Genomic DNA, 27,554 nt, shown 5'->3' on the forward strand with positions numbered 1-27,554 from the left:
TCTTGGCATGTTCTCCTCCACCAGTCTTACACACTGCTTTTGGATAACTTTATGTCTGAACTCCTGGTGCAAAAATTCAAGCAGTTCAGCTTGGTTTGATGGCTTGTGATCATCCATCTTAATCATCTTGATTATATTCCAGAGGTTTTCAATTTGGTAAAAGCAAAGAATCTCATCATTTTTAAGTAGTCTTTTATGTTTTTTGAGCTGTATATAATATATATATATATATATATATATATATATATATATATATATATATATATATATATATATATATATATATATATATATATATATATATATATTAGCATTGGCCCAAAATCCCACATCACTGCATCTACAGTAACACAGGTGTAAACACGAGGTAACTACATGGCTGGGCTCGTGCTGGGGCCATGTGATTACCTCAGTTACCATGAGGTTGTCCCACTTCAAGTGATTTTAAACACACAACAGCTGAATTCAGGCTTTTAATTCCAGAAAAATGCTCTTATTTACATTTAAGCCATTAAAAATGCCTGATTAAAGGGGCGATTGCTGTTGTTTTGCTATTTTCTCGGGGTTTGAGTGCTCGGCGCTGACTCAGCTCTTGATTGGTCCGGACGCAAGACGGCGCGCAGGTGGAGTGGGGCTGGTGACGTCATTGGCCCTGCATTGTTTAATATCACAATATATTTATCGCTGAAAAAAGAACATTTGCGTTGTATTTTATTTTTTCAATATCGTGCAGCCCTATTGTACGTCCAAAACTGTGTCTGATTCTCTGTCCTGCGATCACATTTCTGTAAAGCTGCTTCGCGACATCAGTTGTAAAAAGCGATATATAAATAAATTTGATTTAATCTTACTTAGCAACATCCTAGCAACAATCTGACACCACAGCAACCGTTTGAGACACTATAGCAACCATGTGAGAAACAATAGCAGCCACTTAAGTGTACTAATTTTCATGTTTAAATGAAAAAAAAAAATAACAGCTTTAACAGGGTTTTTAGACTTTAAGACCTCATTGCATATATCAAATACCAAATATGGGCAGCCCTTCCTGTCTGTCTGAAGTGGTGTGAAAAACATATATGAAAGAGCTGATTCACTGAAATGATTCAGTATTGATTCATAAAGCCTGGGGGGGCCACAACCTTCAGAGAGACTGCATCAGCCTTATTAATTATCCAGCAGGAAGGAGTTGCAGGCTCTAAACGACTGAAGGAATAATGCAGACTGAAAGAGATCTGGCTCTACTAGCTGGTTTTGGTGTTGCGATGCATACAGAATACTTTAAAAGTGTCTTTAAAGAAACATTTTGCTTTAGTAAATCCAATAGAACTGGACTGAACACGTTTAGTCATTACATTAAAACTACCTGCCTAATACTCTGTAGTTCTGTAGGTGTACCTGTAAGTCCTGGTTGTCCTTCTTTGCGACACTTTTTATGGAACAATTACTGGAGTTTAAATAATCACTCTCTCACTCTTATCGTCAACCGCTTTATCCGTTAAGGGTCGCGGGGGGGCTGGAGCCTATCCCAGCCGGCTTTGTGAAAGGCAGGATACACCCTGGACAGGCCGCCAATCCATCGCAAGGCAGACAGACATACAGACACACTCACTCACTCACTCACTCACACCTAAGGGGCAATTTTATCCGACACCCAATTAGCCTGAACCGAAACCGGAGCACCTGGAGGAAACGGGGACGCAGACACGGGGAGAACGTGCAAACTCCAAACAAAAAGACCAGGGTCGACCTAGCCGGGATAGAGAGTTCAAATAATATCGATACTTAACATATGACCAGACAATTTTGTACGATATTTCATGGCACCTGTGTATCTGAAGAAGATACAATACTTATAAATAAGCAAAAACCGGGAATTATGAATTTATTGGTGTCAGTTTAACAGAATTGGAAAACTAATATTCTTCACCACAGGTTCTTTCCCACGTTACTACGTTTAATAGTAACGTTTAGTAAGTCAAACTCATTCTATCGCAAAAGAAAACAATACAATATTTTGTCCTAACCTATACTGGAACAGAAGCCACACCCAAAAAAAGAAGAGATGTTAATTTACACAGATTTCTCTCTTGAAAACTGTTTATTTGGTGAGTAAAGCACTTTTGTGTATTGACAGTAAGCTTAGACTCCCAAATGTCATTAGCATTAGCACTGAGGACTTCTAAACGTTCCGGAAAGCCAGGGCGATATTAGCTATATGCGTACCACGTAGCTTGTTTTAACATGGTAAACATGCAGACTACAGTCTGATATACTCACCTCTGAACGATGAAAAACGTAGCATGGTTAGCGGCTAATGCTAATGCTGCTCCAGCAGTGCTAGCCGGGGTTAGCAGCAGTCTACAGTCCAATAATACGCACCTCTGAATGGGGAAATAGCACTTAGCGCAGTTATCTATAGTGAAAACTAAACCGAAACTCCTGTATAACGCTGTACTTTAGTGGAGTGGCTTTACTGCTTCTTACAACCTCACTCACTCAAGGGGGGGCTGTAGCCTATCCCAGCCGGCATCGGGCGGACACGGGGAGAACGTACAAACTCCACACAGAACGACCCGGGTCGCCCAAGCCGGGAATCAAACCCAGGCCGTCTTGCTGTGAGGGGGAAGTGCTACCCACTGTGCAACCTTGCCGCACGCTTCTTACAGCCTGACTGATAAAATTCATACATAAAGTGCACTGGATAAAAAAAAAAAACTTGTTGGGAAAATTAAAGTATTTTAAGTGCACCTTATAGTGCGAAAAAAATATGGTAAACGAAAAAAATAATCAACAAATTAGTCAAGTACTAAAATAACTATCATTTTAACTTCAACAGCTGTTCCTTCACTTGCTGCCTAATAAATCCCCAACATATCACTGCACTAAGACCAATGTTAGTGGTTTTGTTGTTATGGCTGACTGGTATATTATGTATTAAATATTTTTCATTATAATTCCCCATATTTATAAAAAAAAAAAATCTACCAAAGGTACTACAGCTTTAAGAAGCATACTGCTGTCTGACTGACTGTCTTTGTCTGTGTGTAGATAGGGGAAGTGGTCAGCTGGACGTCCTTGTAGGATGCGGGTGTGTGTGTGTCACATGCACTTATAATTCCCTTTACTCCTGCCAGGCAGAAAATTGCACCATCAGGAGGAAGTGGAGAGAGGGAACACACACGTCATCCCCGAAACAATACGTGAAAACAGCGCGGAAATGACGTAAACTGCCTGAAAGCTGTAAAATGTCTGATACTGTTTGCCTCTGGATTGCTGGAGCTGAACGGAATGAGCACTAATGCAGAAAAAAGCTCCTATTAGCCCTTATGTAAACAGAGCTTCATTTGCATAATATATTTCCTGATGTAGTACAGTCATTACACAGCCTGAGACCAGCTCTTCCCCTCTCTCTCCCACTTTCCCCATCCTTCGCTCGCCCGTTCTACATTATTTAAATGCTTCTCAGCAATGAGGCGAAGCTTTAAAGCTTTAAATCTAATCAGTAGAAATATAACAGCCGGAGCAAACTAATTAATAATTCACAAACTGATTTCCACACTGCAGCCAGAGCCAGTGGAAAAAAACGATTTCTGCCACCGGCCCCCGAAAAGGCTAATGTCTTTTCAAATGCCCACAGGTAATCACCTGTTTCATCTGTGTGTGCGTGTGTATATATGTGGTGTGTATATATATGAGTATGTGTGTATGTAGAAGTGTGTGTATGTGTGTATGAGTGTGTAAGAGTGTGAGTGTGCGCTTTCCTCTGGAGCACAGCAGCAGTATCTATAATCTGACACACCATGAAACTATTGCGTTTCGGAAAACTATAAACTCTCCCGGGCAGCACTGCAGTGATGAATGTGTCTGAGGGCGAGCATGCCCAGTACTAATACACCAACATCAACCACTTACACACACTACACAGAGAGAGAGAGAGAGAGAGAGAGAGAGAGAGAGAGAGAGAGAGAGAGAGAGAGAGAGAGAGAGAGAGACAAAGAGAGATGCATAGAAATACAGAGAAAAAAAGAAATCCAGAAAGAAAGAAAGAAATCCAGAAAGAAAGAAAGAAATGCAGAAAGAAAGAAATCCAGAAAGAAAACCAGAAAGAAATCCAGAAAGAAAGAAAGAAAAAAGATGCATACAAGAAGGAAAAAAGAGAAAGAAAAATGAACCAAGAAAAGTAAAAGAAAAGATGTGAAGAGAAAAAGAAAGGAAGAGAGATAGAGATGCAGTGAGCAAAAGACAGACACAAACAGTGAGAGAAAGAGAAAAATGGAGATGCACAAAAAAGAAAAAAAGGAAAAGGAAGAGAGACAATAAGAAGAAAAGAAAGAAAAGATAAGATGTAAAGAGAGAAAGAAAGAGATGTATACAAAGAGGGGAAGAGGGAAAGGGAGAGAGAAAAAAAGGTTGTACATTGAAAGAAAGATATATGCATTCAGAAAGAAAGAAAAAATAGTAAGAAACATGAAAAAAGAAAAGAGAAGATATGTGAAGAGAGAGAAAGAAAGAGAGAAAAGAACACAAAGGAAGAGAGAAGAGGACACAAAGAAAGAGAGATGGGAAATGACAGAGAAAATTAGAGAAAAGCAGATGCACATAGAAATAAAGTGATGCATAAAGAAAGAAAAAAAAAGGAAAGAGAGAAAGATGAAAGGAAATGAAAGAGAAAAAAAGATGTAAAGAGAGAAAGAAAGGAAGAGAGATGCATAGAAAAGCAGAAAAAGGAAAGAAAATCAGAGAGGAAACAAAGGAAAAGAGAGAAGGAGAAAATAAAAAGAAAGAAAGAAAGAAAGAAAGAGACATGGGAGAAAGCAGGAGAGATTAAAGATGCACATACACAAAGACAAAGTTGCAAAAAGATGGAAAAAAGACAATAAAGAGAGAAAAGTTGAAGAGAGAAAGAGAGGAAGAATGGTGAAAAAAAAAGAAGAAGAGAGAGACAAAGCAAGACAATAACATACTCATTTCACACATACCGAGGGGGTAATAGAGCACAGCCACGATAAAGTACGGGTCGTATAAAATATTTTTTAAAGCTAGTAATACTAACAGCAGCATAATTTAAGAGTTGCTGCTAAGCTTTTCTTATATAATTCCTCAATTCCTTACATAATGTGTGTTTTAAGAGACCATAAATGGGCATGCTTTTCACATGCATTTCTGGACAAGCTGAGAGATACAGAACTGGTAGAGCAATATTTTAGGAGATTTTACGTAAAAATGTCTTGCTCCATACAGCAGGTATATTAACATCATATTGTATTGTTTTGAGATATTTTGTTTTGCAATAATGGATCAATTTCTAAATACACTCTATCGATTTGCAATTATTAGTTAAAATGTAAAGATTGGTGTCAGACGTGGTTTATTTATTGCTGTACTCTGTCGTTAGATCCCGCTGTTATAACTGCATAAAAAGTAAACTTTTCTTTTAGTCTGACTTCATATAAATTCTGCTTTTTAATTAAATTAGACAGTCTCAATATGATGCCTTGCTTACAGGTACGCAATATATGGCAACATATTAAACCGTTATACAAATTGTATCGCCAGGTTCTTGCCAATACCCAGCCCTAGCGTGCATCCGAGTGTGTGTGTGAATGTGTTGTCAAAAAGGATCTTACATCACACAGTTAAGGCTCCTTCAAACGCACTGATGTTTTCTTTTCTCCCCTCATTTAAAATCTGCACACACAGACAAAGTGATCACTCATTAGGACGGCTGTGGGTGGGTTTCTCTCTCTCGCTCGCTCTCGCCAGGCGATTAAAAGTGAGGCATGGCTGTGGAACGGAGGGATAAAAGGGAGAGGTGTATCAAATATTGAAGAGGAGCGCATTAGGAGGGTGAGCAAGCAGGACGGCCTCTGCAGCAGTCGGGCCGTGAGCAGCGGGAACGGCAGCGAAAAGGCAAGACCTAACAGCAAACTTGCCCAAGACCACGACAGCACTGGCTGACCGAGGTTCAGAGAGTTCCTGCAGAGCATTCCAGGTGATTCTTCACACCAAACACAAGGTTCGAGCAAGGCTCTGACTGAGTTTAACCCTCCTACGTGCTTTCAAATGCCTGTTCTTCCACATGGTTTCCTCATTTCTAATTATTGATAAGTGTGGAATGTGCGTGCAGAACTTGAGGCGTTGGTTGTGTTCCACATTTGGGTTTGAAACATCACATGCAACCTGTTGTTGATAAAATAAAATAAAAAAAATCAATGCAAATGCAATTACTAAACAATGGATATGCAGAAGTACATAAATTAAACATATGGCAAGACAGAAGATTTTACAGCTTGGGCGAATGCAACCTGGACACCCTTGAGCAAATTACATGTGTTCCTCTCCTAGGACACAAATCTGCATATTCAAAAAAAAAAAAAAAAAAAGCATGATTTAATAAATGAGTAACGGAATACATGAAACAAATATGGCATGCTTTATTTTATTTATTTTTTCTCCTGTTGAGGATTTGTTCTCTAATTTAAGCTTAAAACATCAGAACATTTGCAAGAGTTTGGATACACATCTCTGGGAAAAAAAAATAAGAGATCACTTAAAAAGTATGAATTTATTCGATATTACCAAATTGAAACCCTCTGGAATATAATCAAGAGGAAGGTGGATGATCTCAAGCCATCAAACCAAGCTGAACTGCCTAAAGTTATCCAAAAGTAGTGTGCAAGACTGGTGGGGGAGAACATGCAAAGATAAAATCCAGGGTTATTCCACCAAATATTGATTTCTGAACTCTTAAAACTGTATGAATATAAACTTGTTTTCTTTATTTGCATTATTTGAGGTCTGAAAGCTCTGCATCTTTTTTGTCATTTTAGCCATTTCTCATTTTCTGCATATAAATGCTCTAAATGACAAAAAGTTTATTTGGAATTTGGGAGAAATGTTGTCCATAGATTATAGAATAAAACAACAAATGTTCATTTTATTCAAACATAAACGTATAAATAGCAAAATCAGAGAAAATTCATAAACTGAGTCTCTTTTTTTTCAGAGCTGTAGAACCATTAAAACTCATAGAAACAATTGGATGCTTAAATGCGGAAAAGTTCTTGGTGGTGGTTCCACTACTATTATGTGATTAGCTAATTAAAATCACACAAACTTTTATCAAGTTGGTTGGAAAACCGACTTGAACTGACCTTTGCCATGATCCACAAGTCATAATAATGCTCATGATTTGATGAGAGGGTGCCAAGAACCTTCCGCATACAGGGTAATGATAGGAGCAAGATGTGGAACAACTTATCAGTTATCAGTCCTTTAGATTTATGACTTTATGACTATTAGCTGAGATAAAAAAGACGTTTCGACAGCCTCTGTAGTAACCTTTAGTCCATGGAAACTTCTCATGCTGAAAGTCCAACATGCCCAACTAGAGGCAAGCGGCAAAAATTCCAGACAATACGAAGAAATATCTTCTACACCACTGATCTGACCTCTAACCAATTCAGAGAAAAAGAATTAAAGGAAAGCTCAAGGTAGTCAAGTGAAGGCCTCTATGTTGAAACTCAAGAAAGGAATATTTTAATGACCACAGTCACCTAAACATATACTGTGCCTCTCTCTATATTCCACAGTCAAAGAGAAATCAAGGCCAGCAAGCGTCTTTTTTCCATCGCTCTATCTGATTCTCTTTATTTCCTCTTCTTCAGAGCCTGACTATTTTTTACCCTGGCTTGGACCCGACTAGCCAGTCCCATCCCTCACTTTCTATCATCTCAATTCCACCATCTGCTGCCGCTGACCCAGACTTGTAGGATCGAGACCCGCTCCTGGACTCTCATCTTTTGCCCAGCTGAAAGTGTTTAAGAAGGCCAGGTGAGGCCAAACCGCTGCCATCTGTTCTACCAATCAGGCCGTACCTCTGGGAAGCCCCAAGAGAGGGGTGCGGCACCTCCTCTGTCAGAATTAGGGAGCGATTTCTTCCAAGAACCCTGTGGAAAAGATCAGGGCAGATGGCACCTCATTGGCCCTAGATGACATGAGCTCTGCCGCTGCTGTTGGAGGAAACTGCTGGAACTTATAAACTCATAAATGTGGGATGTTAAGATTACGCTCATTTCACTCTGGGCTCACTGCTGTCAAGAAGCACTCGCCAGTTAATTCGCTTTCACGCCCTTTCAACTAGAATGCCATTTTGGGCCATGGTTAATTCAGAGGCTTTTCAGTAAATTGATATATTTTAAGCCATTTCAGGATAGGGTTCATTCAGGTACATATGAAGTCTTGGGTGAAAGTTAAAGCCAAGGTTTCAATGCAGAATCTTCTAGTCAATGGTATCATTTAGACATTTTGGAGCAAATATTTCTTTTAACTTTTCTCTGCAAAGGTTCCTTCAGACTTTTCTCTGCAAAGGTTCCTTCAGACTTTTCTCTGCAAAGGTTCCTTCACACTTTTCTCTGCAAAGGTTCCTTCAGACTTTTCTCTGCAAAGGTTCCTTCACACTTTTCTCTGCAAAGGTTCCTTCACACTTTTCTCTGCAAAGGTTCCTTAAGACTTTTCTAGGCAAGTGTTCCTTCAGACTTTTCTGTACAAGGGTTCCTTCAGACTTTTGTAGGCAAGTGTTCCTTCAGACTTTTCTGTGCAAAAGGTACCTTCAGACTTTTCTGTGCAAAGGTTCCTTCAGACTCTTCTGGGCAAAGGTTCCTTCAGAGGTTTCTGTGCAAAGGCTCATTCAGATTCTTCTGGGTAAAGGTTCCTCCAGACTCTTCTGGGCAAAGGTTCCTCCAGACTCTTATGGGCAAAGGTTCCTCCAGACTCTTCTGGGCAAAGGTTCCTCCAGACTCTTCTGGGCAAAGGTTCCTTCAGACCTTTCTGTGCAAAGGTTCCTTTAGATTTTTCTGTGCAAAGATTCATTCAAACATTTCTGTGCAAAGGTTCCTTTAGACTCTTCTGGGCAAAGGTTTCTTCAGACTCTTCTGGACACAGGTTAATTTAGACTCTTCTGGACACAGGTTCATTCAGACTTTTCTGGACACAGGTTCATTCAGACTCTTCTAGGCACAGGTTTATTCAGACTATTGTAGGCACAGTTCATTCAGACTCTTCTGGGCAAGGGTTTCTTTAGACTTTTTTGTGCAAAGATTTATTCAGACTCTTCTAGGCACAGGTTCATTCAGACTCTTCTGGACACAGGTTAATTTAGACTCTTCTGGGCACAGGTTCATTCAGACTCTTCTGGACACAGGTTAATTCAGACTCTTCTAGGCACAGGTTCATTCAGACTCTTCTAGGCACAGGTTCATTCAGACTCTTATTCAGATTCTTTTTGGATATAGGTCCTTGAGACTCTCCGGAGTTAAAGTTTATTTCAGACTTTTTGAGGCAAGTGCTTGCTTTAGACTCTTTGGGATGTGTTCCTTCAGACGTTTCTAGGCAAAGGTTCCTTCAAACTATCCTGGGCATGGGATCACTTAGGCTGTTTTGGATGAGGGTTCCTTCAGATGTTTTTGGCAATGGTTTCTTCAGGCTATCCTGTGCAATGTTTTTTTTTTCCCCCAAAACTTAATGATTTACTCAGACTCCTGGGGTCAAGGGTTCTTTTAGACTCTTTCCTGCTGGGGCAGGCTTTCAAACAGAGCTTTATAGTTTAGGCAGCTGCCTTAACAACAAATGGCCCTTACATTGCCTATGCCCCCCTACCCCCTAAAAAAATCTGCCGCATCCACGCATACATAGACAGTAAAAGAAGGTTGCATCGTGGTTAAATATGTTACTGCGTTATCAACGGTTGCTATGTCAACATCATTTTTTTCAGGAAGATAATAACTATATGGCACCACCCAACACCCCTGTGGATATATTTTGGTTAGGGCTGGATTCTGCTGCACATTTCAAGTTGTTCAGATATCCTAACACTCGAGGAACACCGAAACAACCACATCTTGCCCAACAGCAACCTCTGTTTTAGTACCATTGCCTGAACGAAAGTTCACACGCATAAATATTAAGGACCGGCTGTGCTGTTGTTCGGCTCTAAACTATATGTTCTATATGTTTTTTAGGAAAAGGGCCAAAGCTAATAAAAATCACTCCACACACTAAAGCACTGCAGATAGGCGCTCCCTTAATACTGAACATCTTCAATATTTCATGCTCGATACACACTCTCTTGATCCACCTCTAATGAACATGGTGATTTCAGACCTATTGATCGCTGCTGTCTGTGAAGAAAAAGACCTGACTCGCAGGTTTTGTTATCCCATATAAAGATGTCTTGTGAAAGAAACATTTAACGAAACAAGCATTGCCATGACTTACAAATCATTTTGCAAGTGAGAAAAGGAACAGGCTTTCAGGGCTTAGGATCTATACCTGCTACTTCATCATATTTGAGCCATGATATTCTCAAAAAATGAATACTGATTTTGAATTATTAGTTTACACGTAATGACTGCTGTGAGAATAGCATGGTTATGATTATGATCAAAAGTAACATATATTTTGTTGGCTTTAATGAATATGACAGTGTTTTATATGATTGCAGTTTTTAGAAAATTGTATTGAAACAATCACAGTATAATCATCTTGTGATATATTGAAGATTCAGCTCTGGAAAAAATTAAGAGACTACTTCAGTTTCTAAAAGTTCATATTCATAAAGTTTTTAGGGTTCAGAAATCAATTTTTTTAATCACAGTTTTCCTGCACTTTGGCATGTTCTCCTCCACCAGTCTTGCACACTTCTTTTGGATAACTTTATGCCTGCACTCCTGGTGCAAAAATTCAAGCAGTTCAGCTTAGTTTGATAGCTTGTGATCATCCATCTTCCTCTTTATTATATTCCAGAGGTTTTCAATTTGGTAAAATCGAAGAAACTTATCATTTTTAGGTGGTCTCTTATTTTTTTTCCAGAAATGTATGCATTGTATTGCCAAGTTCTTGCTTATACACAACACTAACAATAGACAAAGCATATGACAATTTAATTTTACATACATACTATTAATTTTTTTACAGCAGAAATATAGTAATAATAATTATAATAAGTCACATTGAACTGAAAGTTTAAAGACTTGAGGTCTTTTGGACCAGCTTGAATCTTAATTCACTCCACATTATATCAGGCTGGGCCCCTATAATCAAACAAATCATATCACTAGTTGTGGGTCCAGACATAAAAATGGTTTGAGTATCCCAGAGCTCGACTAAAAACTGAATTACGGCTTCAGAAAGACAGTAAAAAAAGAGAACAACAGAAGACAGATGGCAGCCAGACGATATTAGCAGTGAAACAAACAAATAAAAGAGCAAAAAAACTTGTGTGTGCATTAACTTCTGATAGACCAATCATCTAAACCACCCACCCTGCAGAGACCACAGGTGTGTGGCTCTTATTTTTTAGCTTTACTATCATTAAGCTGTTTAACTAAAGCAGAAGAACTTCTGCAGGTGCTTCAGTTCCCCTCAGAATAACCCAATAGGTACGATAAGGTACCTGAGTCCCGGGACGGTCTTGTTTAGAGCACAGGTGCGTGTCTGTGTGAGACACTGCTTTGTAGAGAGGTCAAGCTGAAGTGTCAGAAGATCACTCACCCTGGGTTGCCAGTTCTCGTACTGCTTCTGCAGGTTGGCCCCTATCGTCTCCAGGGCTTTCTGTGGACTCATGGAGAGGGGATCTGAGGAGAAAATGAAAACGAGGCAGAGGAACAACAATATTATTACCAATTCCACAGTCTAATTATGAGCTCTGCTCACACAACCTGGAAGAGAGGCGCTGCGATAATTAACTGATCATTATGTTGCACATTAATTATGTATTATGAACAAACTAAACATGTGTGCTTGGTTTCTCAACAAACAAACAAACAAAAAAATCAGAGGCTTGCTGGATCTCAGCATTACCGTATTTTTCGCACTATAAGTAGCACTTAAATCAGTGCACTTTATAATTCGGTGTGTCCTATGTATGAATTTTATCAGTCAGGTTGTAAGGAGCAGTAAAGCCACTATAAAGTACAGCTTTATACAGAAGTTTCAGTTTAGTTCTCCAGCACCGAGGTTGGAGAGTACTAGCATTAACCAGTAACCGCGCTAAGCTCTTTTACCGTTCAGAGGTGAGTATCATCAGCCTGTAGGCTGCTGCTAACCCCAGCCAGCACTGCTGGAGCAGTATTAGCATTAGTCGTTAATCGCGCTAAGTGCTAGCTCTTTCACCATTCAGAGAGGAGTATTATCGGACCGTAGCCTGCATGTTTTTATCATGTTAAAACAAGCTGCTAATGCTAATGCTGCTGCACCCAGCCTTAGTGGAAATCAGGAAATCTAATCTTACTGTAAATAAACAGAAGTCTGTGTAGATTAACATCCAGTAATCATTTGACTTTAAAATAATTTTTTTTTTTTTTTAACAATTACAGTGTTTTCTTATCTTAGCTTTGTGGTACAGGTCTGGCTGCTGGCTGCTGAAAAACTAGTGTCGCATAATGCAAATTATAAATCTAGTGCACTTTATGTATTAAAATAGACCACAAAATAAATGTTTTTTTTTGATAGTGCACGTTATAATCCAGCTAATAATCCTAATAGTACTTGGTTGGCGGCAACAACTGCAATCAATTTTTTTCAAGTGTGATTAAACTCAGTTAATTCATGGGGGGGACAAACACTTTTTCACACAGGGATAAATTGGTCTGGATAGATTTTTATCATTTAATAATGAAGATCATCATTTCCTTTAAACGAAAGCATCATTTAAAAAGTACTTTTTATATATTTGTTTGATATTAAAGTTTTTTGATAATCTGAAAAATGACAAAAACGCAAAAACATAGCTAAACAGAAAACAGAATCATGAACATATGTGCACATTTACATTTATTTATTTATTTATGTTTCTTTGTTTGTTTATCTTGTGTTTGATTATTATGTTATTTACTGTAGAGTTTGAATTAGATGTGACCAAACTGAGTCTAAATCTGTGTTTCTGATTGGTTCTAAATGTTTCTGTACAGAAAGATAGTCTATTAATAGATTTTAAAAGTGACTGATATTAATGTTATTTTTGTTTTCCAGTTCATGAGGATAATTTACATGGCGATGACTTGTGATATCAAGAGTATTCTATTGTTTTCTGTTGCTGTAACACTGATAGGGTGGATATGGATGGTTAGGGCACAAGTCCTTAAAATTGTTTGCATTATTGCTTCAAACAAATAAATACTAAAAAAGAAATACTCCATTGCTTTTGTTCTTGGTAAAGATGGTAAAGGGTTAAAGAATAATGAAGCAACTAAAATAGTTTGCAGTGCAATTTCTATTGAGAAGGTCGGTGACTTTATCAGACGTGAAAGATGAAGGCCGGCCAGGCGTCTGAAAAAGTAGTAAATCAACGAAAAAAGAAAATCAATTGTTTATGGATCAAGAAATTCATAATTGTGCACCGCAAGCATGTCATACATTACTGCTGAACGCAGTACAGGTGATATTGCTTTATTTCGCTCGCAGTGAAGAACTGGGGGGCAGTGGATTTGCTTGTAGCAGCAGGACGACTGTGAGGGTGAGAAAAAGGCAACCCTGATTATATTAGATTCATTAAACGAGAGCCCAGCTAAATATTAATATTGATCACAGCAACAATTTAATAAATAATTGAATTCCCTACAGCTGCACCATAAAGGAAGTACTACACTGATCACTGACCACATAATGTGCACCGCATTGGATTTTCTTTTCTCGTCCAATCTGTTATGTTATTGGCTGTAACAGGTAATCAAGTCATTAGTCTCTGAAACGAGGTCATGAGGGTGAGTGGACAGACGGACAGATGGACGTACAAAAGCAGAAATTAAATACATGGAGAACTGAGCAGTCTGGTGAGACAAACAGACAAATAGTAGGCAAAACAGGAATAGATGAACAGATTTACTGAATGGTAGAACTGACAGATAAGGAGAAAGCAGAGTGAATGGACAGAATAAAAACATGGTCATATTGAGGATTGGTCAGGGGTAGTAGGAATTCAATAGGTGGATGGTTGAATAGATGGATAAACTAGGAAACTGGATAGATAGATGGATGGATAGAAATATGGATTATAGAAAAATAGAAGTTTGGACTGATGAGACAAATAATAGGAAGCATGAATGAACAGATGAATGGATGGAATGACAGTCTGTTGGATGGATGGATGGATGGATGGATGCAGTGAGGAATATAATGAATGGATAAATGAATGTTTAAGATGGACAGGCTGTGGAACCGGTGGACAGAGGGATGAATGGAACGGCACACTGAGGAGTAGAGGAAGGGACTGATGGGTGGATAGGCCGATTGAGTGATGGACTAAAGAATAGAATAGATGGATAGATAAATGGACAGACAGAGAGATAAATACATTAATATATGAACATCTAAAGATGGAAGGAAAAAGTGAGCCATGTAATGTAATAGAATAAGGAATGAAATTGATGGACAGATGGATGGACAGCATCGGAGATGGATTAATAGACAGAGATGGAGGGATAGTGGATGGATAGATTGATTGACGAATGGATGGGTGGACGAACTGAGAGGGGCATAAAAGAATATCTGGAGGAAAGGAGGGATAGACTGAGAAAGAGATTATGGATATGGATATTAGATGGATGGATGGATGGATGGATTAACAGACAGATTGAGACTGTCAAAGACTGAGGGATAAAATCATGAATGGAATATGTGGATGGATGGATGGATGGAATGAGCAATGGAATTAATGGATGAACAGATGGATGAGATAGATACATTAATATCTGGACTGAATGAAAAAGATCAATGGATGGATGGATGGATGGATGGATGGATGGATGGACACTCCATGAGATTGAGATACTGAGCAATGGAATGTAACAGAATGAGCAATGGAATTGGTGGACAGATGGACAGAAAGGGATAAATGAATATCTGGATTAACAGACTGAGAGATTGAGGGATAAACTGAGAAAAGGATGGATGGATGGATGGATGGATGGATTGACAGACTAAGGATTGAGAGACTGAGAGACTAAGAATTAACTATTGGATGGATGGATGGATGGATGGATGGATGGGTGAATGGATGGAAGGATGGATGGAAAGACAGAGAGAGATATATTAGTATATTAATATATAATATATATTAATATCTAGACTAAATAAAGAGATTAATTAATTAACAGACATTCCAAAAGATGGAGAGATATACTGAGCAATGGAATGTGATAGAATGAGGAATGGAATTGGAATGGATGGATGGATGGATGAATGGATAGGTTAAGGGATAAACTAAGGGATAGATGAATGGACATACAAATTAATATTTGCATGGATTGAGTGAACCCTAAGTAAAGGAAGACTAAATTGAGGAATTTAAATGTATGGATGGATAGACAGATGGATGAATTGATGGATGGAGAGATAAATTAATATGTGGACCATACCTGTCAAGTTTTAGATTTAAAAATAAGGGATATTTTCCTCTGTCCGCTTAAAGCCGTCCCACCAGCCCAACGAAGGTTCAGTATCCCTTACATTTTAAGACAGGTTTACAAAAAATCTAAAATAACCACAAGTGAACCACTTACACACTGCAATTAGATTATCAGAATCTGAAATGTTGTGGACATTCCTACATATGTCATTCTTTTAATACAGCCAAATTAAAAATCCTTTTCTAGATATTAAAAAAAGTTAAGATTTCATGTCTTTTTTGCCATAAATGCACTCTTTTATAATATATATTTTTTATTTATTTAATAGATTTAAAATTGAACAAAGGGTGCACAAATTCTGCAAAATGACTGTAGGTGACCTAAAAATAGTATTATGAGCTTTTACTAAAAGGACATGGACCAGATATATTCCATCAGTAAACATTAGTCTTAAGGGGCCTACACAATTAATAATTTTTAATTAATACTTCTTTCTTTTGATCACTCCACCCCTGATTAGTTCAGTTAATTTCGGTCCTCTCCACATTTTCTAGAGTCACAAGCTGTATTTTTTTATTTTAAAAGGTTTAATCTGTGTGTTTTATCACAGTTTACATGATTAGCCTACCCTTACCTTTCTTTAAGAAAAATCGCTGTATATCTAGATATGTTTTAACATCAACAGCTCCGACTAGCTGCCTGAACTCACAGCGACGGGGGGCTTCCCCACACTGACCCTCCTTTGCAAGCTGATTGGCTGTTTCTCCTGAAAGGCGGGACTTTCTCCTTGAACCGGCTCCACGATTGGTTAAGAGACACAGCGCGGTCAGTGTCCTGTCTCCTCAATAATATATATTTTTTAATCTTAATAGAATACGGGAAATTTACGGGAAAATACTAATACCGGAGGACGGCGGGAAAGAGGAGTAAAATACGGTAGTTTCCCGGCCAAAACGAGAGACTTGACAGGTATGATATGGACTGAATGAAAGCATATTGATAAATTAAAATTTGCATGAAACAGGCTTAAGACAGAGTCAAGGAGGACTAAACTGAGGAATGAAATAGATGGAAAGATGGACAGATTAAGGGATGGATGGAAAGATGAAGGGCTCTTACCTATCCAGCACTCCAGCCTGGCACAGGGAGACGTCTTCACCACATCTGGAGGATCAACGCCAACATTTAAACATAAAACTAACGCCACACTCACTGTCTTCATCTGCAGAGAAAGAGAAAGAGAGAGAGAGAGAGAGAGAGAGGATTAATAACGGTGTAACTAAAGCTAAAACTTTTCTCTCTCTGCAGTGGATAGAATGATGGACAGTGGTGAGGTCAGGAGCAGCTCAGAGCTGCTTCAGCTGGAGGCTTCACAAAAACCCAACAATAAAACTGAAACATGGAGAGACCCAACGGTCCAGCTGAGAGTCACAGCGGGTCAGAGAAACTTTACTGCTTCTGAAAAGCAGTCAAAAACACACACACACACACACACACACACACACACACACACACGTGCATACACATACACACAGCAGTGACAACCTATGAATCAATAACTCGAGATACGAAGCGAAAAAAAAAGATGCACACGAGCAGAGAGAGAGAGAAAAAGAGTGCAGAGATAACAGAGAGATGAAATCACTCCATCACAGTGCTAAGAACGAGTGAAAGCAGCTCATCAGGATGTGGTGTGATTGACAGGTCATGTTGCCGGGTCGTTACTGACAGAAGTTTGGCCGCTGATAGCGCAGGCCGAGGGGACCCTTCAGCAAACAAAGATGAACGACTGCGATATACAGTAGCTGTGAACCCAGCAACACACCGGAGAAACCACCAGATAAAACAGTCAGAAAAATACACTATATTATTCTTACCAAGCAGTTTACAGTACAATATGGGAATCCATATACAGTACCAGTCAAAAGTCTGGACACACCTTCTCATTCAATGTTTTAATTTTACTTTTTCCTACCTTATAAATTATTATCGAAGTCATCCAGAATAAGAAGGAACACATAAGGAATCATGTAGTAACTTAAAAGTGTTAAACTAACCAAAAATTCTCTGTGAAGCTGCATATAGGTGCTCTTAGCTGGGCTTGTAACTCTGATGAACTTACCCTGTGCAACAGACGTAACTCTTGCTCTTCCTTTCCTGTCTTGATGAGAGCCAGTTTCCTCATACTGTTTTTGATGGTCTATGCGACTGCAATTGAAGATACTCTCAAAGTTCTTTTTGGATATTATTTGTTGTTTGAGTTATTTCGAAATGATTTCAGTTTAGATTTTGCCAGTTTTTCTAGATTGTCTGTTGATTTTTGTGGATTTTGCTGCTAAAGACTTTTGCTTCTGGAATCTCGTGTTTTCTTCTGCTTAATTTCTTTGTTTCTAAGTTTTGGCACAGTTTTCACGGGGTGGGCGGGGCTTAGAAGAAGGCGCTGCCCTTGAATCTACATTGGTCATCTGATTTTGGTCTGACAGGTATCCTGGACCCTTGTCTTGAGACATGTCACGCCCACCCTGCCAGCTTTAAGCGCTCTTCCAAACATGGTGGAGAAAATGGGTTCCAGAGCACAGCAGCAGCAGGTACTTTTCCAATTAATTTTATAAAACTTTGCTTAATGTTATTTTTATTTTATGTTAAAATGTTATGTTTAGTGGTTCACTCCATTAAAAAGTGCACGTTAGCGAGGTGTGCTATATATTCATGCTTAAAGTATGCTAGTTACCTAGTCAGTAAGCTAGTGAGTTAGTTAGTTAGAATTAGTTAGTTATTATGCCTCTTATTTTTTTGCGTAAAACTTTTCACTCCATTCACTACTAACCAAAGGGTAAAGGGGAGCAATGTTACACCCTCTTGTGGTAAGACTCTTTGTCTAATCAGACAAAACAGATTTGCAGCAATTTTGGTGTGTTGTTTTTAGGCTATTTTTGGCACAGAGTGTACAATCATGCAATCACAGAAAAATATAAAACTCCAACAGAGAATTTCAGAAATAAAGTGTGAATCTAGAGATCAGATAGACAATAGTGTGTAAAGAAAAATGTCAACTTCTCTATTACAGTGTGGAAAAAACACTGAAAAGCTTAAGATTTCTCAAGCCAGAGGCGTTAGACACGGCACAAAGTGGAAAGCATGACCACCCTACTGTTATCTAACAGTCTCTCACCAGTCCTCGACTGACCATTTGTCAGAATCTGCTGTTTCAGGTTAAAGCATGTTTATGACCCATTTGAAACTTTGTGGCTTTGTAAAATTATCTTCATTACAGATCAGGATAAGGAGAGCAATAACAGTATTGCTGAGACATCAGAATATTGATGGGAAAACATTAGAGATGAAGGTATAAATAGCTAGATTTTTATCTTGGGTCCAGTTAGTCAAACTTGTTTGGTCTATTTCTGATGGTAGATGCATGTACCTTGGCATGAACTGTGCCAAGAGCTACCCCTAGGTCCTGTGATGATCTGTTCATTTTGCTGGAGACTCCTGTTCTTGGGCCAAACTGGGCCAAACTTACTGGGAGGACCATATCTGGCCATGCCGGCAAGTGTTTTGAATGTTCTCAGTGTTGAAAATAATTTTCCAGATATTGAAATGGCTGATTTCCAATTATTTTGAGATCTTATACATCCATTTCTCAGACACTTCTGCATCTACAGTCTTCAGGCTGTGAGTCTGGTTATAGTGAGTCACTCGCTTTAATAATCAAACTCAAACCAAACTTAAGTCTATGAAAGTCTAGAATAAGAGGTTTTAATAAGACAGGCTCCTCCAAAATTCTCTCTGATCATGTTCTACTCATCTGCAGCTGATGTGCTTCACCTGATTCTACACATTTTGAGTAGTTATAAATGTGGGCATGACCTACATGTTCTTCACAAATAAAAGGCATTTATTTTAATTATATTTTTATGAATATAAAATTCATTTTTCAATGACAGCTCTAAAACAAAAAAATCTAATGTCCATATGTTTACATACAATAAAAAAGAAAGCTTCCCATACCCTTTATAACCAAATGTTTATGGACACCCCTTCATTAATACACACAGTAAGCTATATAAACCTTCTATGAATTTTTATCACAATTACAGGTGTGGACTAGAGGGCTGAAAAGCCCCCCGTATTAAGGTGTGGAGCAGTGCAACTATGTTCTCTGCAATGATGATCCTCCATCCAGTGCATTTTCAAGGATTTGAGGAGTTGAGTTGGGGAGGATTAGGTGGGATGGTAGATGTTACAGTGTGTTGTGTTGGTATGGGTGTCTATTCACTGTACACTTCATTAGAAACTTTTAGCTAGTTACTCTAGCTTGTAGATATAAAGTGAGACTTAAAATCCTTAAAATTTTCCAAAAATCATTAGTGTGCCTTTTTATCCAGTGCACCTTATGTATGAATTTTATCAGTCAGGTTGTAAGGAGCAGCTGAAGTACAGCATTATACAGGAGTTTGAGTTTAGTTCTCCAGCACTGAGACTGGAGCAGCATTAGCATTAGCGCTTACCCTTTTTACCATTCAGCGGTGAATATCATCGGCCTGTAGCCTGCTGCTAAGCTTGGCTAGCACTGCTAGAGGATCATTAGCATTACTCTCTAATTACTAGTTCTTTGGCCGTTCAGAGGTGAGTAGGTTATATCAGACTGTAGCCTGTATGCTTACCATGTTAAAGCAAGCTCGTGGAGCGAACATTCTGGCTTACAGGGACACAGGGTTCCTTAGTGTTGCACTGTCGTAGCTGCTAATGCTAATGCTGCTGCACCCAGCCTTAGTGGAAATCTGAAAATCTAAGCTTACTCTAAATAAACAAAAGAGATTTACTCAGACAAATAGTTTTCAGGAGAGAAATTTCTTTGACTTCAGGGGACAAATCTCTTTGAACTAATTTTTTTTTTTTTTAATTACAGTTGTTTATTCAGTATATCTTTACTTAATTTAGTTACCCTTCCACCACTACCCAGCGGCGAGACCTGCTGAATTAGAAGGAAAACATGGAGACACCCCTGTCCCTCACTACTGTCACATAATGTGCATTACAATCCAGTCCGCCTTATTCAAAACACAGTATCTTATACACAAAAACAAGGAACCTTGTAGATATGAAGCTCATCTTTTGCTGCATAGCTTGTGTTGGACATCCTCTAGTCCATCAGCATCCACAGGATGCTGACCAAAGTAGACTGGTGGTTGGATACTTCTATTCCGTGAACTATTCACAGTACAGCATTGATTGTCTCAGATCCACTCACTCATACCAGCATTAACACACACTCCTAACAGACCAACTCCATGTCACCCAGTGTCACTACAGTAGTGAGAATGACCACCACCCAAATAAAAGCTTCTCTGTGGTGGTCCTGTGGGGTCCTGACCATTGAAGAACAGGGTAAAAGGTGGGGAAATAAAGTTTGCAGAGAATTACAGACACATGAATACAGTCTTTAATTATAGAACTACAACTTGCTTCTGGTGCTGCTAAAATGAACAGCATCAAAATATATCTTTGTAGAGACTAAGAGATAGAAATAACTTATCTGAAACTCCTAAAAGTTGGTTTCTAAAAGATTTTCAAACGTTCTGAAGGTTGGGATCACAACGATAGAGCCTGACAGCTAACACAAAGGCCTGGCCACAGGGGCACTGACCTGTCCCGAAGTTTTAAAACATCACATTCTTTCCCTGCAGCAGTGCAGGCATTGGTATGTTACTCAGCAGCAGAACTGTATCTACACAACACAAAAGTTCTGGAGCTGGGCTGTTACTGACAGAGTCAGTGAGGTGGTTCTGGACCACTGCATTAGGGTCACACTAAAAGAATACCAATAGAGTCACAAAGATCAAGATGGTAAGACACCGAATGGTTCAGAGTTTAATACAACACAGCCAGCCTGAAAATGACAGCAGCATGAAGAACTCAGCCGACGTCAATCCATCCTGATCAATACTGCTCTAAAAAAAAGCTGCCCAATGCAGCTGCAAAAGTACATCTGAAGGCAGAGACTCAACTGCATTGATTTTAGAATGTTAAAATCAATCCTAAATGATTCTAACAGTGCTCGATAAACTGGGAAAATCATTGTAAATGATAATTTCTCTGGAGTTCAAGCCATTAACATGACCCATTACTTCTAGTCTTAAAATGGAATTCCAATACTGTATTTTAATGCCTTTATTAAATTGTTAAGATAGAAACATATAAAGTCATTTAATTTGGGTTTGATGTGAAACGCTCCATTGCAGAGAACTGTTTACAGTGGTGGTGAATGGTAACAGACATCTAAACCAATAAAAGCTTCCTCACAAAAACTTCTTCACTGACATAACACACATAACACAGACCAGATTACTGCAAAAGTTGCATGTAGTTACGTTTCGGACAGATACTGTTTTTAAGGGCGCCCCAACCATGAAATTCCACGTCAACATTGTCAATTGCGTCGACTAATCAATGCAGCCCTATTGGTCACCCCTAGTAGTGACATTTGGGATACTAACAGCTCAGTATCATGTGCAGGACAATCCTGCAGCCACAAGTGTTGCCTTTTAAGACCAATTTCTACTTCTGCCTCCAACTTATACCATAGACCAACATGCACCTTCTCATAAATGTAAGTACGCAACATTCACACCAGCAGCTGCAATTGGTCCACAAAGTCTTGTGCTCTTACCTTTAGCAAGGCAAAGTTGTGGACATACGAACGAAGGCTACGCCACGTTGACTCTACACAGAAGTATAAACTAGCTTTTCAGGTGGGGCTCCCTACTGGCAGGGACTATTCCCTACTATTCATCAGCAGGATAATGCTCGTCCACACACAGCAAGGAAATCCATTCATTTTACTTTAATCCTGGAGATATTTTACATTTACATTACATTACATTATATTTGGCAGACGCCTTTGTCCAAAGCGACTTACAATAGTGAAGTACAAAAGTAATAGAAGTTAAAAGTAAAACATTTTTAGACAGGGCCTAAAGGAGGTCAAAGGGAATAAAAGGATAGAGGAGTGAAGGAGGGGAAGAAGGGAATGAGGTTAGAAGTAGTTAGTGTGTTAGAGGTGTTAGGAGAGTAAGTGCTCTTTGAAGAACTCTGTCTTCAGGAGTTAAAGATAGTGAGAGATTCTCCTGATCTGGTAGTGGAAGGAAGTTTGTTCTATCATTGGTGACGTTCATTAGAGGAGTGCAGCGGCCGGGAGATAGCGTAAGCCTTCAGGAGTGAGTGCAGGTAGGAAGGAGCTGTTCTGATATCACCTTGTAGGTGAATGTAAGAGCTTTGAATACGATGCGAGAATCAACTGGAGAGCATTATTAGTATCATGACATTCTGGATCATTGACTTCTGTTACAAATTCGATAAAATTCTTGTATATTTTTAATATATCAGTTAGGGATGTATGCAATAATAAAATGTAATTTTCACTTTGTAGTAGTAGTGTATTCTTAATTATTTTTTTTTACTCAGTGTTTTGTTGTATCGACAAGAGTTTTGTTATCGCGAAAATACCACTAAATATCAAGATATAATTTTAGGGCCATATCGCCCACCACTAATTGGTATAAACTACATTTACAGCACAAGCAAGGACGTCATTTCAGCAACCTACGTGTGTGCAGAATCTAGAGGCCTAGCTGAAATCTCTGTGGGCAAAGGTGCCAGAGGATACCATACAGAACTGTCTCTTATCTGGTATTACGGCAAGAAGAGCCCAACACAGTACTAGGGCCTCTTTTTTATTGTACAGTTTCCCCAATAAATATATGCCTTTACATTCACACACAATGTAGCATTCCATTCCATCAACTACATCATCCTGGTGTTTTCTGTTATGTCAATAAGAGTTTAAAACCAAATGGTTAAGAATACACTGCCTGGGTGTGCCTGAGGCACTGTTTTACCTTAGAGTTAAGATGATTTATCCTAAAATAAATGAACAGTACGGGAACACATGTAGGCGGTTATGAAAATCTTTATCAATCCTTACCTGTGAATAAACAACGCACGTCGTAATAGCATGTTTCTTCTTACAAAAGGGTTCAAACAAGTACAATTAAAACTGCATAAAAAGCTTGTATGCATGGCAATGAGTGAGAAGATGGAGTGTCGATGTTCTGCTCAGTCGCAGAAGGAAAACGTGGCATTTGATGAGAAGAAATCCAGATGGGGAGTCTATTATCATCTCCGCCAACCCCAATCACTGCCGAGAAGTTACTCATCAGTCTCAGATGGAGACACTCACAGTCCCTGATGGTCATGCTGTCATGCCACCGATCACGAAAGTAACAATGCTCTCAATGATGCACTGCCAGACATGATGAAGTGGGCTAATTTAGATAATTTTCAGTGGGGGAAATGTGCTACATGCACATCAATAAGATGATAAGTACTTGGTATTTAACCAAAGTGAGTAATCTTAACTTTTAAAGGCCTACACTTCAGGTGTAAATGTGGCTTTGCATGCGCTTGTTTTACTAACAACAAAAAAAAAACTTGCACACTCGTTCGTTGCTTAACTGCCATCCCATAAATGCTGGTTTAATAAATGTTTACTTGATAATAGATTTGCAGAAAAGGCAAGTCAAGGAAGTGTTGTAATCTGAAAGAGACATTCCTGGTAATGTTTTGCTGTGTGTGGGTGAGCATTATCCTGCTGAAAAATGCCAGTAAGAAGCCTCTCCTTAAAGACAAGTCTATACTGCTGTAAGTCAACGTGTTGCGAGCATAGACTGTGTATAGCTGGACAGAGCATCGTCTCTCAAAAGTGAAGCCACCACAGGTCGGGCGCCCCCTGCTGTTCGGGTTCAGAAAGCTGTTTAACCCCACCCGTCCCCATAGGTTTCAATGGCAAAGCAGACAAATTTAAATCACGTTTTTTTTCCAATATACTGTAATTCTACCTCCATTATTTAAATGTAACAGCTAGTGTAACCTCTGCTTATATTGTCAAATTGTTATTTTTTAGAATTCATTTTTTATAAAACGTTATTCAGCTCTATTCAAAAAGGTGTGGTTATTGTAAGAGGGCTGGGTTACACCTAGCCAGGGTGGGACCAATGACTGTATGGGTGGGACCATAGACTGTGTGAGCCCTGTTGAAACAGCCCTTAGGGGTGGGTTTACTCAAATAAGTAGGCTGTCTCTCCACAGTCTTTCTCCCTCCTCTGGTCTCTACTGCGCAGACTCAGGTTTCAGGATCACCAACATGGCGGTAGATTTTGGCTTCATTTTCATTGAATGAATGGGAACGGCGACACGACGTCCATCTTTTTTACAGTCTCTGGTGACCCCTGTTCCTACTACTAGTTACGACCAGTGTTGAATAAAATGTGCCTTATAATCCGGTTCGCCTTATAGTGTGAAAAATACGCTATTGTAGTCTTTCTGTCATCTCAAACCAGCCTGACAATACTCTGTTGACATTTCTTAACATGTGTTTTCTGTATAACACTCTTCTGAGTAAACTCTGGATAAAAATGCTCTGAATCTTTGGCAACAAAGTTAGCAAGCTAAAAACAGCTAATAAAATAAGCAAAAATAAATAAATATTATTTCACCTTTTCTCATACATGCATATATGAGAGTGAGTCAAAAGCAGAGCTCTGAAAAGGTTAAACACCTTATTACTGGCTAAAGGAGCAAAACATAAACAGTCTCTACGGGTGGCAGAAACTGAGAGCACAAGACTAAGAGAACGCTAACAGACGAGGACAAGCTGAGCAATTACAGCGTCTGATCCTCTGTGTTTCTGAGGATGTAGACAACGCAGTCTGAGGGCAGGGAAAACCCCACAGGGGAAACACACACACACACACACTCTCTTTCACACACACTTCTGAAGATAACAGGCAGAACAGCAGCCACAAGGAACTCACTTCTCTTAATTCAGGAGTTCTGAAATTCCACAAACACTTCATTTCCCAGACACAATAAAGTGACAGTACAGCAAATAATAAAATAATTAAAGCGTCCAAACTCAAAGGTAGTTAGAGCGTTCTTTGTTTTCCTTAGTTTTACACTGAAGCTACAATTATGTGGTATGTGTTTACAACAATGATAATTAGCATGATGCTAACTTAAACCTAAAACTGACTAAAACTGGAAAATGAATTGAACTTCAGCCACGTTCAAGTAAAAAAAAAAAAAGAAAAAAAAAAGGACAGCAAATAAATTAAATTATTGTCCCCAACTTTAATCCAAACAGTAATAAAGACATGTTTGGTGTCTTAAGCTTTACACTGGAGCTGTTTTAGGGGGTGGCGGTATACTTGTTCATACAGTATACCATTAGGGAAATTTTGAATCGATATGCATTTTTCACATACCGCCATACCACTAGAGGCGCTGCGGAGCACTGTGTAGAACAGCTCTGTCAAAGAAGCAGACACAGAATGCTAGCTAATGCTAGTCAGTTAGCAAAACAAGCTAGAGTGAAGGCAACCTAGCTCAAATCTGTAGATTCACAGCATCTGTCTCCTGAGGGACAGAAGGAGTTCCTGCTGCTGTCTTTCGCCGTATGAGTGTTTTTATCAGAGTAAAGTAACAAACAACAGCAAACAGCAATTATTCACTCATAATAATTCCCCCAGACGAGTCCAGAATCAGTCCAGGGTGCAGAATCATTCATTTAGGAGTGATAAAACTCACTAAATCTCCGGATACGAGGTGAGCAGTGACTATATCCCTGTTTAAATGTATTAATACTGTAGCTTGAAGGATAATTTTAATGCACACAGAACTGAATGTGTTTTTTAACAGGAGAAAGAAGAGAACTGTGGATGAGTTTAATACTTCAATGTCTCTAATGTGCCTCAGGAATAACATATTGTAAATTGATGTCAAACTTGTCTGTCTTGTGCAATAGAGTATTCTTATGAATACTTAAACTAAGTATTTCAGGTCAATTTATATCGTTTATGGAACTGTTTAAAATATTTAGTTTTGTAAAAGAACATTTAAAATGAATAATTCTGGTCTGGGTGACTATGCTGCACTATACCAATAAGAGTCTTTGGGGCAGACCCTTAACATTACATTGACCCACCTCTGTAATAGAAATAACCTTGTAAGTCACTCTGGATAAGAGTGTCAGCTAAATGCCATAAATGTAAAATGTAAATGTATTTTTATGGTGGGGAGCACCTATGGTCAAAAAGCACTGCAAGTGTTTTTGGGCACAACCATTCAAAGCATTTAAGGTAATGTTGTTATAAAATGTTAATTGTTAAATAAAAATTGTTTTTTTTTTTCATTATCAAGATATAATGCAACCAAAAAAATAAGTTTATTTAATGTTCAGGGTTGCTGGTCTAAAGAAACAAACCACAGACATTAAACCAGTCAAATTTATTTCAGCAACAACGGAAAAACCTAGAAATCAGTCTTTTCCTCGATCTACTGTTTTAATGTAATGCTGGCCCGCCCTTATATTTGCAAGCTCTGCACATCACTTTTATTTCTAATTGATCCTAAAATCCCTGGCTCTGCTTTAACCCCCCCCCCCCCCCCCCAACCCCCAGCGACCTGCAGTATGTTTTGGAGGGCATCTATTGTGTTTAGTGATATAATTAATATTTTATAAACGAAGCCTGAAGGGAGCTTAGGGCTAATAAAACCCTCTCCACAATGGTGACTATTTTACAGGCGGAAGTCTACAAATGCAAATGAAGTGCGCATTTAAGCACACTCCAGGGCTTTTTTATGCACACTAGAGGCTTTTAGTGTTGTTACTGTTCTTTGGAAAGGGACAAACGCGGTTGTGGTTTACAAGCTGCCGAGACGTGTAGCCATATGGAGCAACTAATGTGCTTACAGCTGCAGTTTTTAGAGTCTAATAGGGATTAAAACTTACATTAATAAAACTATCACTTAGAAACATGTGTCGAGTTTTTACCCACCAGTTCACCCATAGTAAATATGAATGCACACTTAAGTGCACCTCTGTGTTAAGCCATTCCTATATCACTTTTATTTTGGATTTAAACTCAACAGCTCATTTTTCAGCTATGAAAAGGTCAGCAAGAAATGTGTAGAAATCATGACTTAGTGTCTTTACTTTTGTACTGCAGCTATGATGCAAGGATGATGTAGCTAGCAGTTAAATAAGGCTTATGCACTCTTAAAAAAAAAAAAAAAAAAAAAGTGATT

At 38.8% G+C, this 27,554-nt stretch overlaps 1 protein-coding gene across 10 annotated transcripts in view; it reads right to left on the bottom strand.

The window, feature by feature from the left end:
* The window catches only part of rptor (regulatory associated protein of MTOR, complex 1), a 207,349-nt gene that overhangs the window by 162,148 nt on the left and 17,647 nt on the right, over window positions 1-27,554 (bottom strand). For all 10 annotated transcript variants that reach the window (XM_049479593.1, XM_049479592.1, XM_049479589.1 and 7 more), the window contains exons 3-4: window positions 16,527-16,629; window positions 11,554-11,636 (exon numbers count right to left, since the gene is read on the bottom strand). In XM_049479593.1, the coding sequence (XP_049335550.1) occupies window positions 11,554-11,636; window positions 16,527-16,629 (186 nt within the window). The remainder of the gene's footprint in view (window positions 1-11,553; window positions 11,637-16,526; window positions 16,630-27,554) is intronic.

Source organism: Astyanax mexicanus, chromosome 5 (genome assembly GCF_023375975.1).
Source record: "Astyanax mexicanus isolate ESR-SI-001 chromosome 5, AstMex3_surface, whole genome shotgun sequence".
NCBI lineage: Eukaryota > Metazoa > Chordata > Actinopteri > Characiformes > Acestrorhamphidae > Astyanax > Astyanax mexicanus.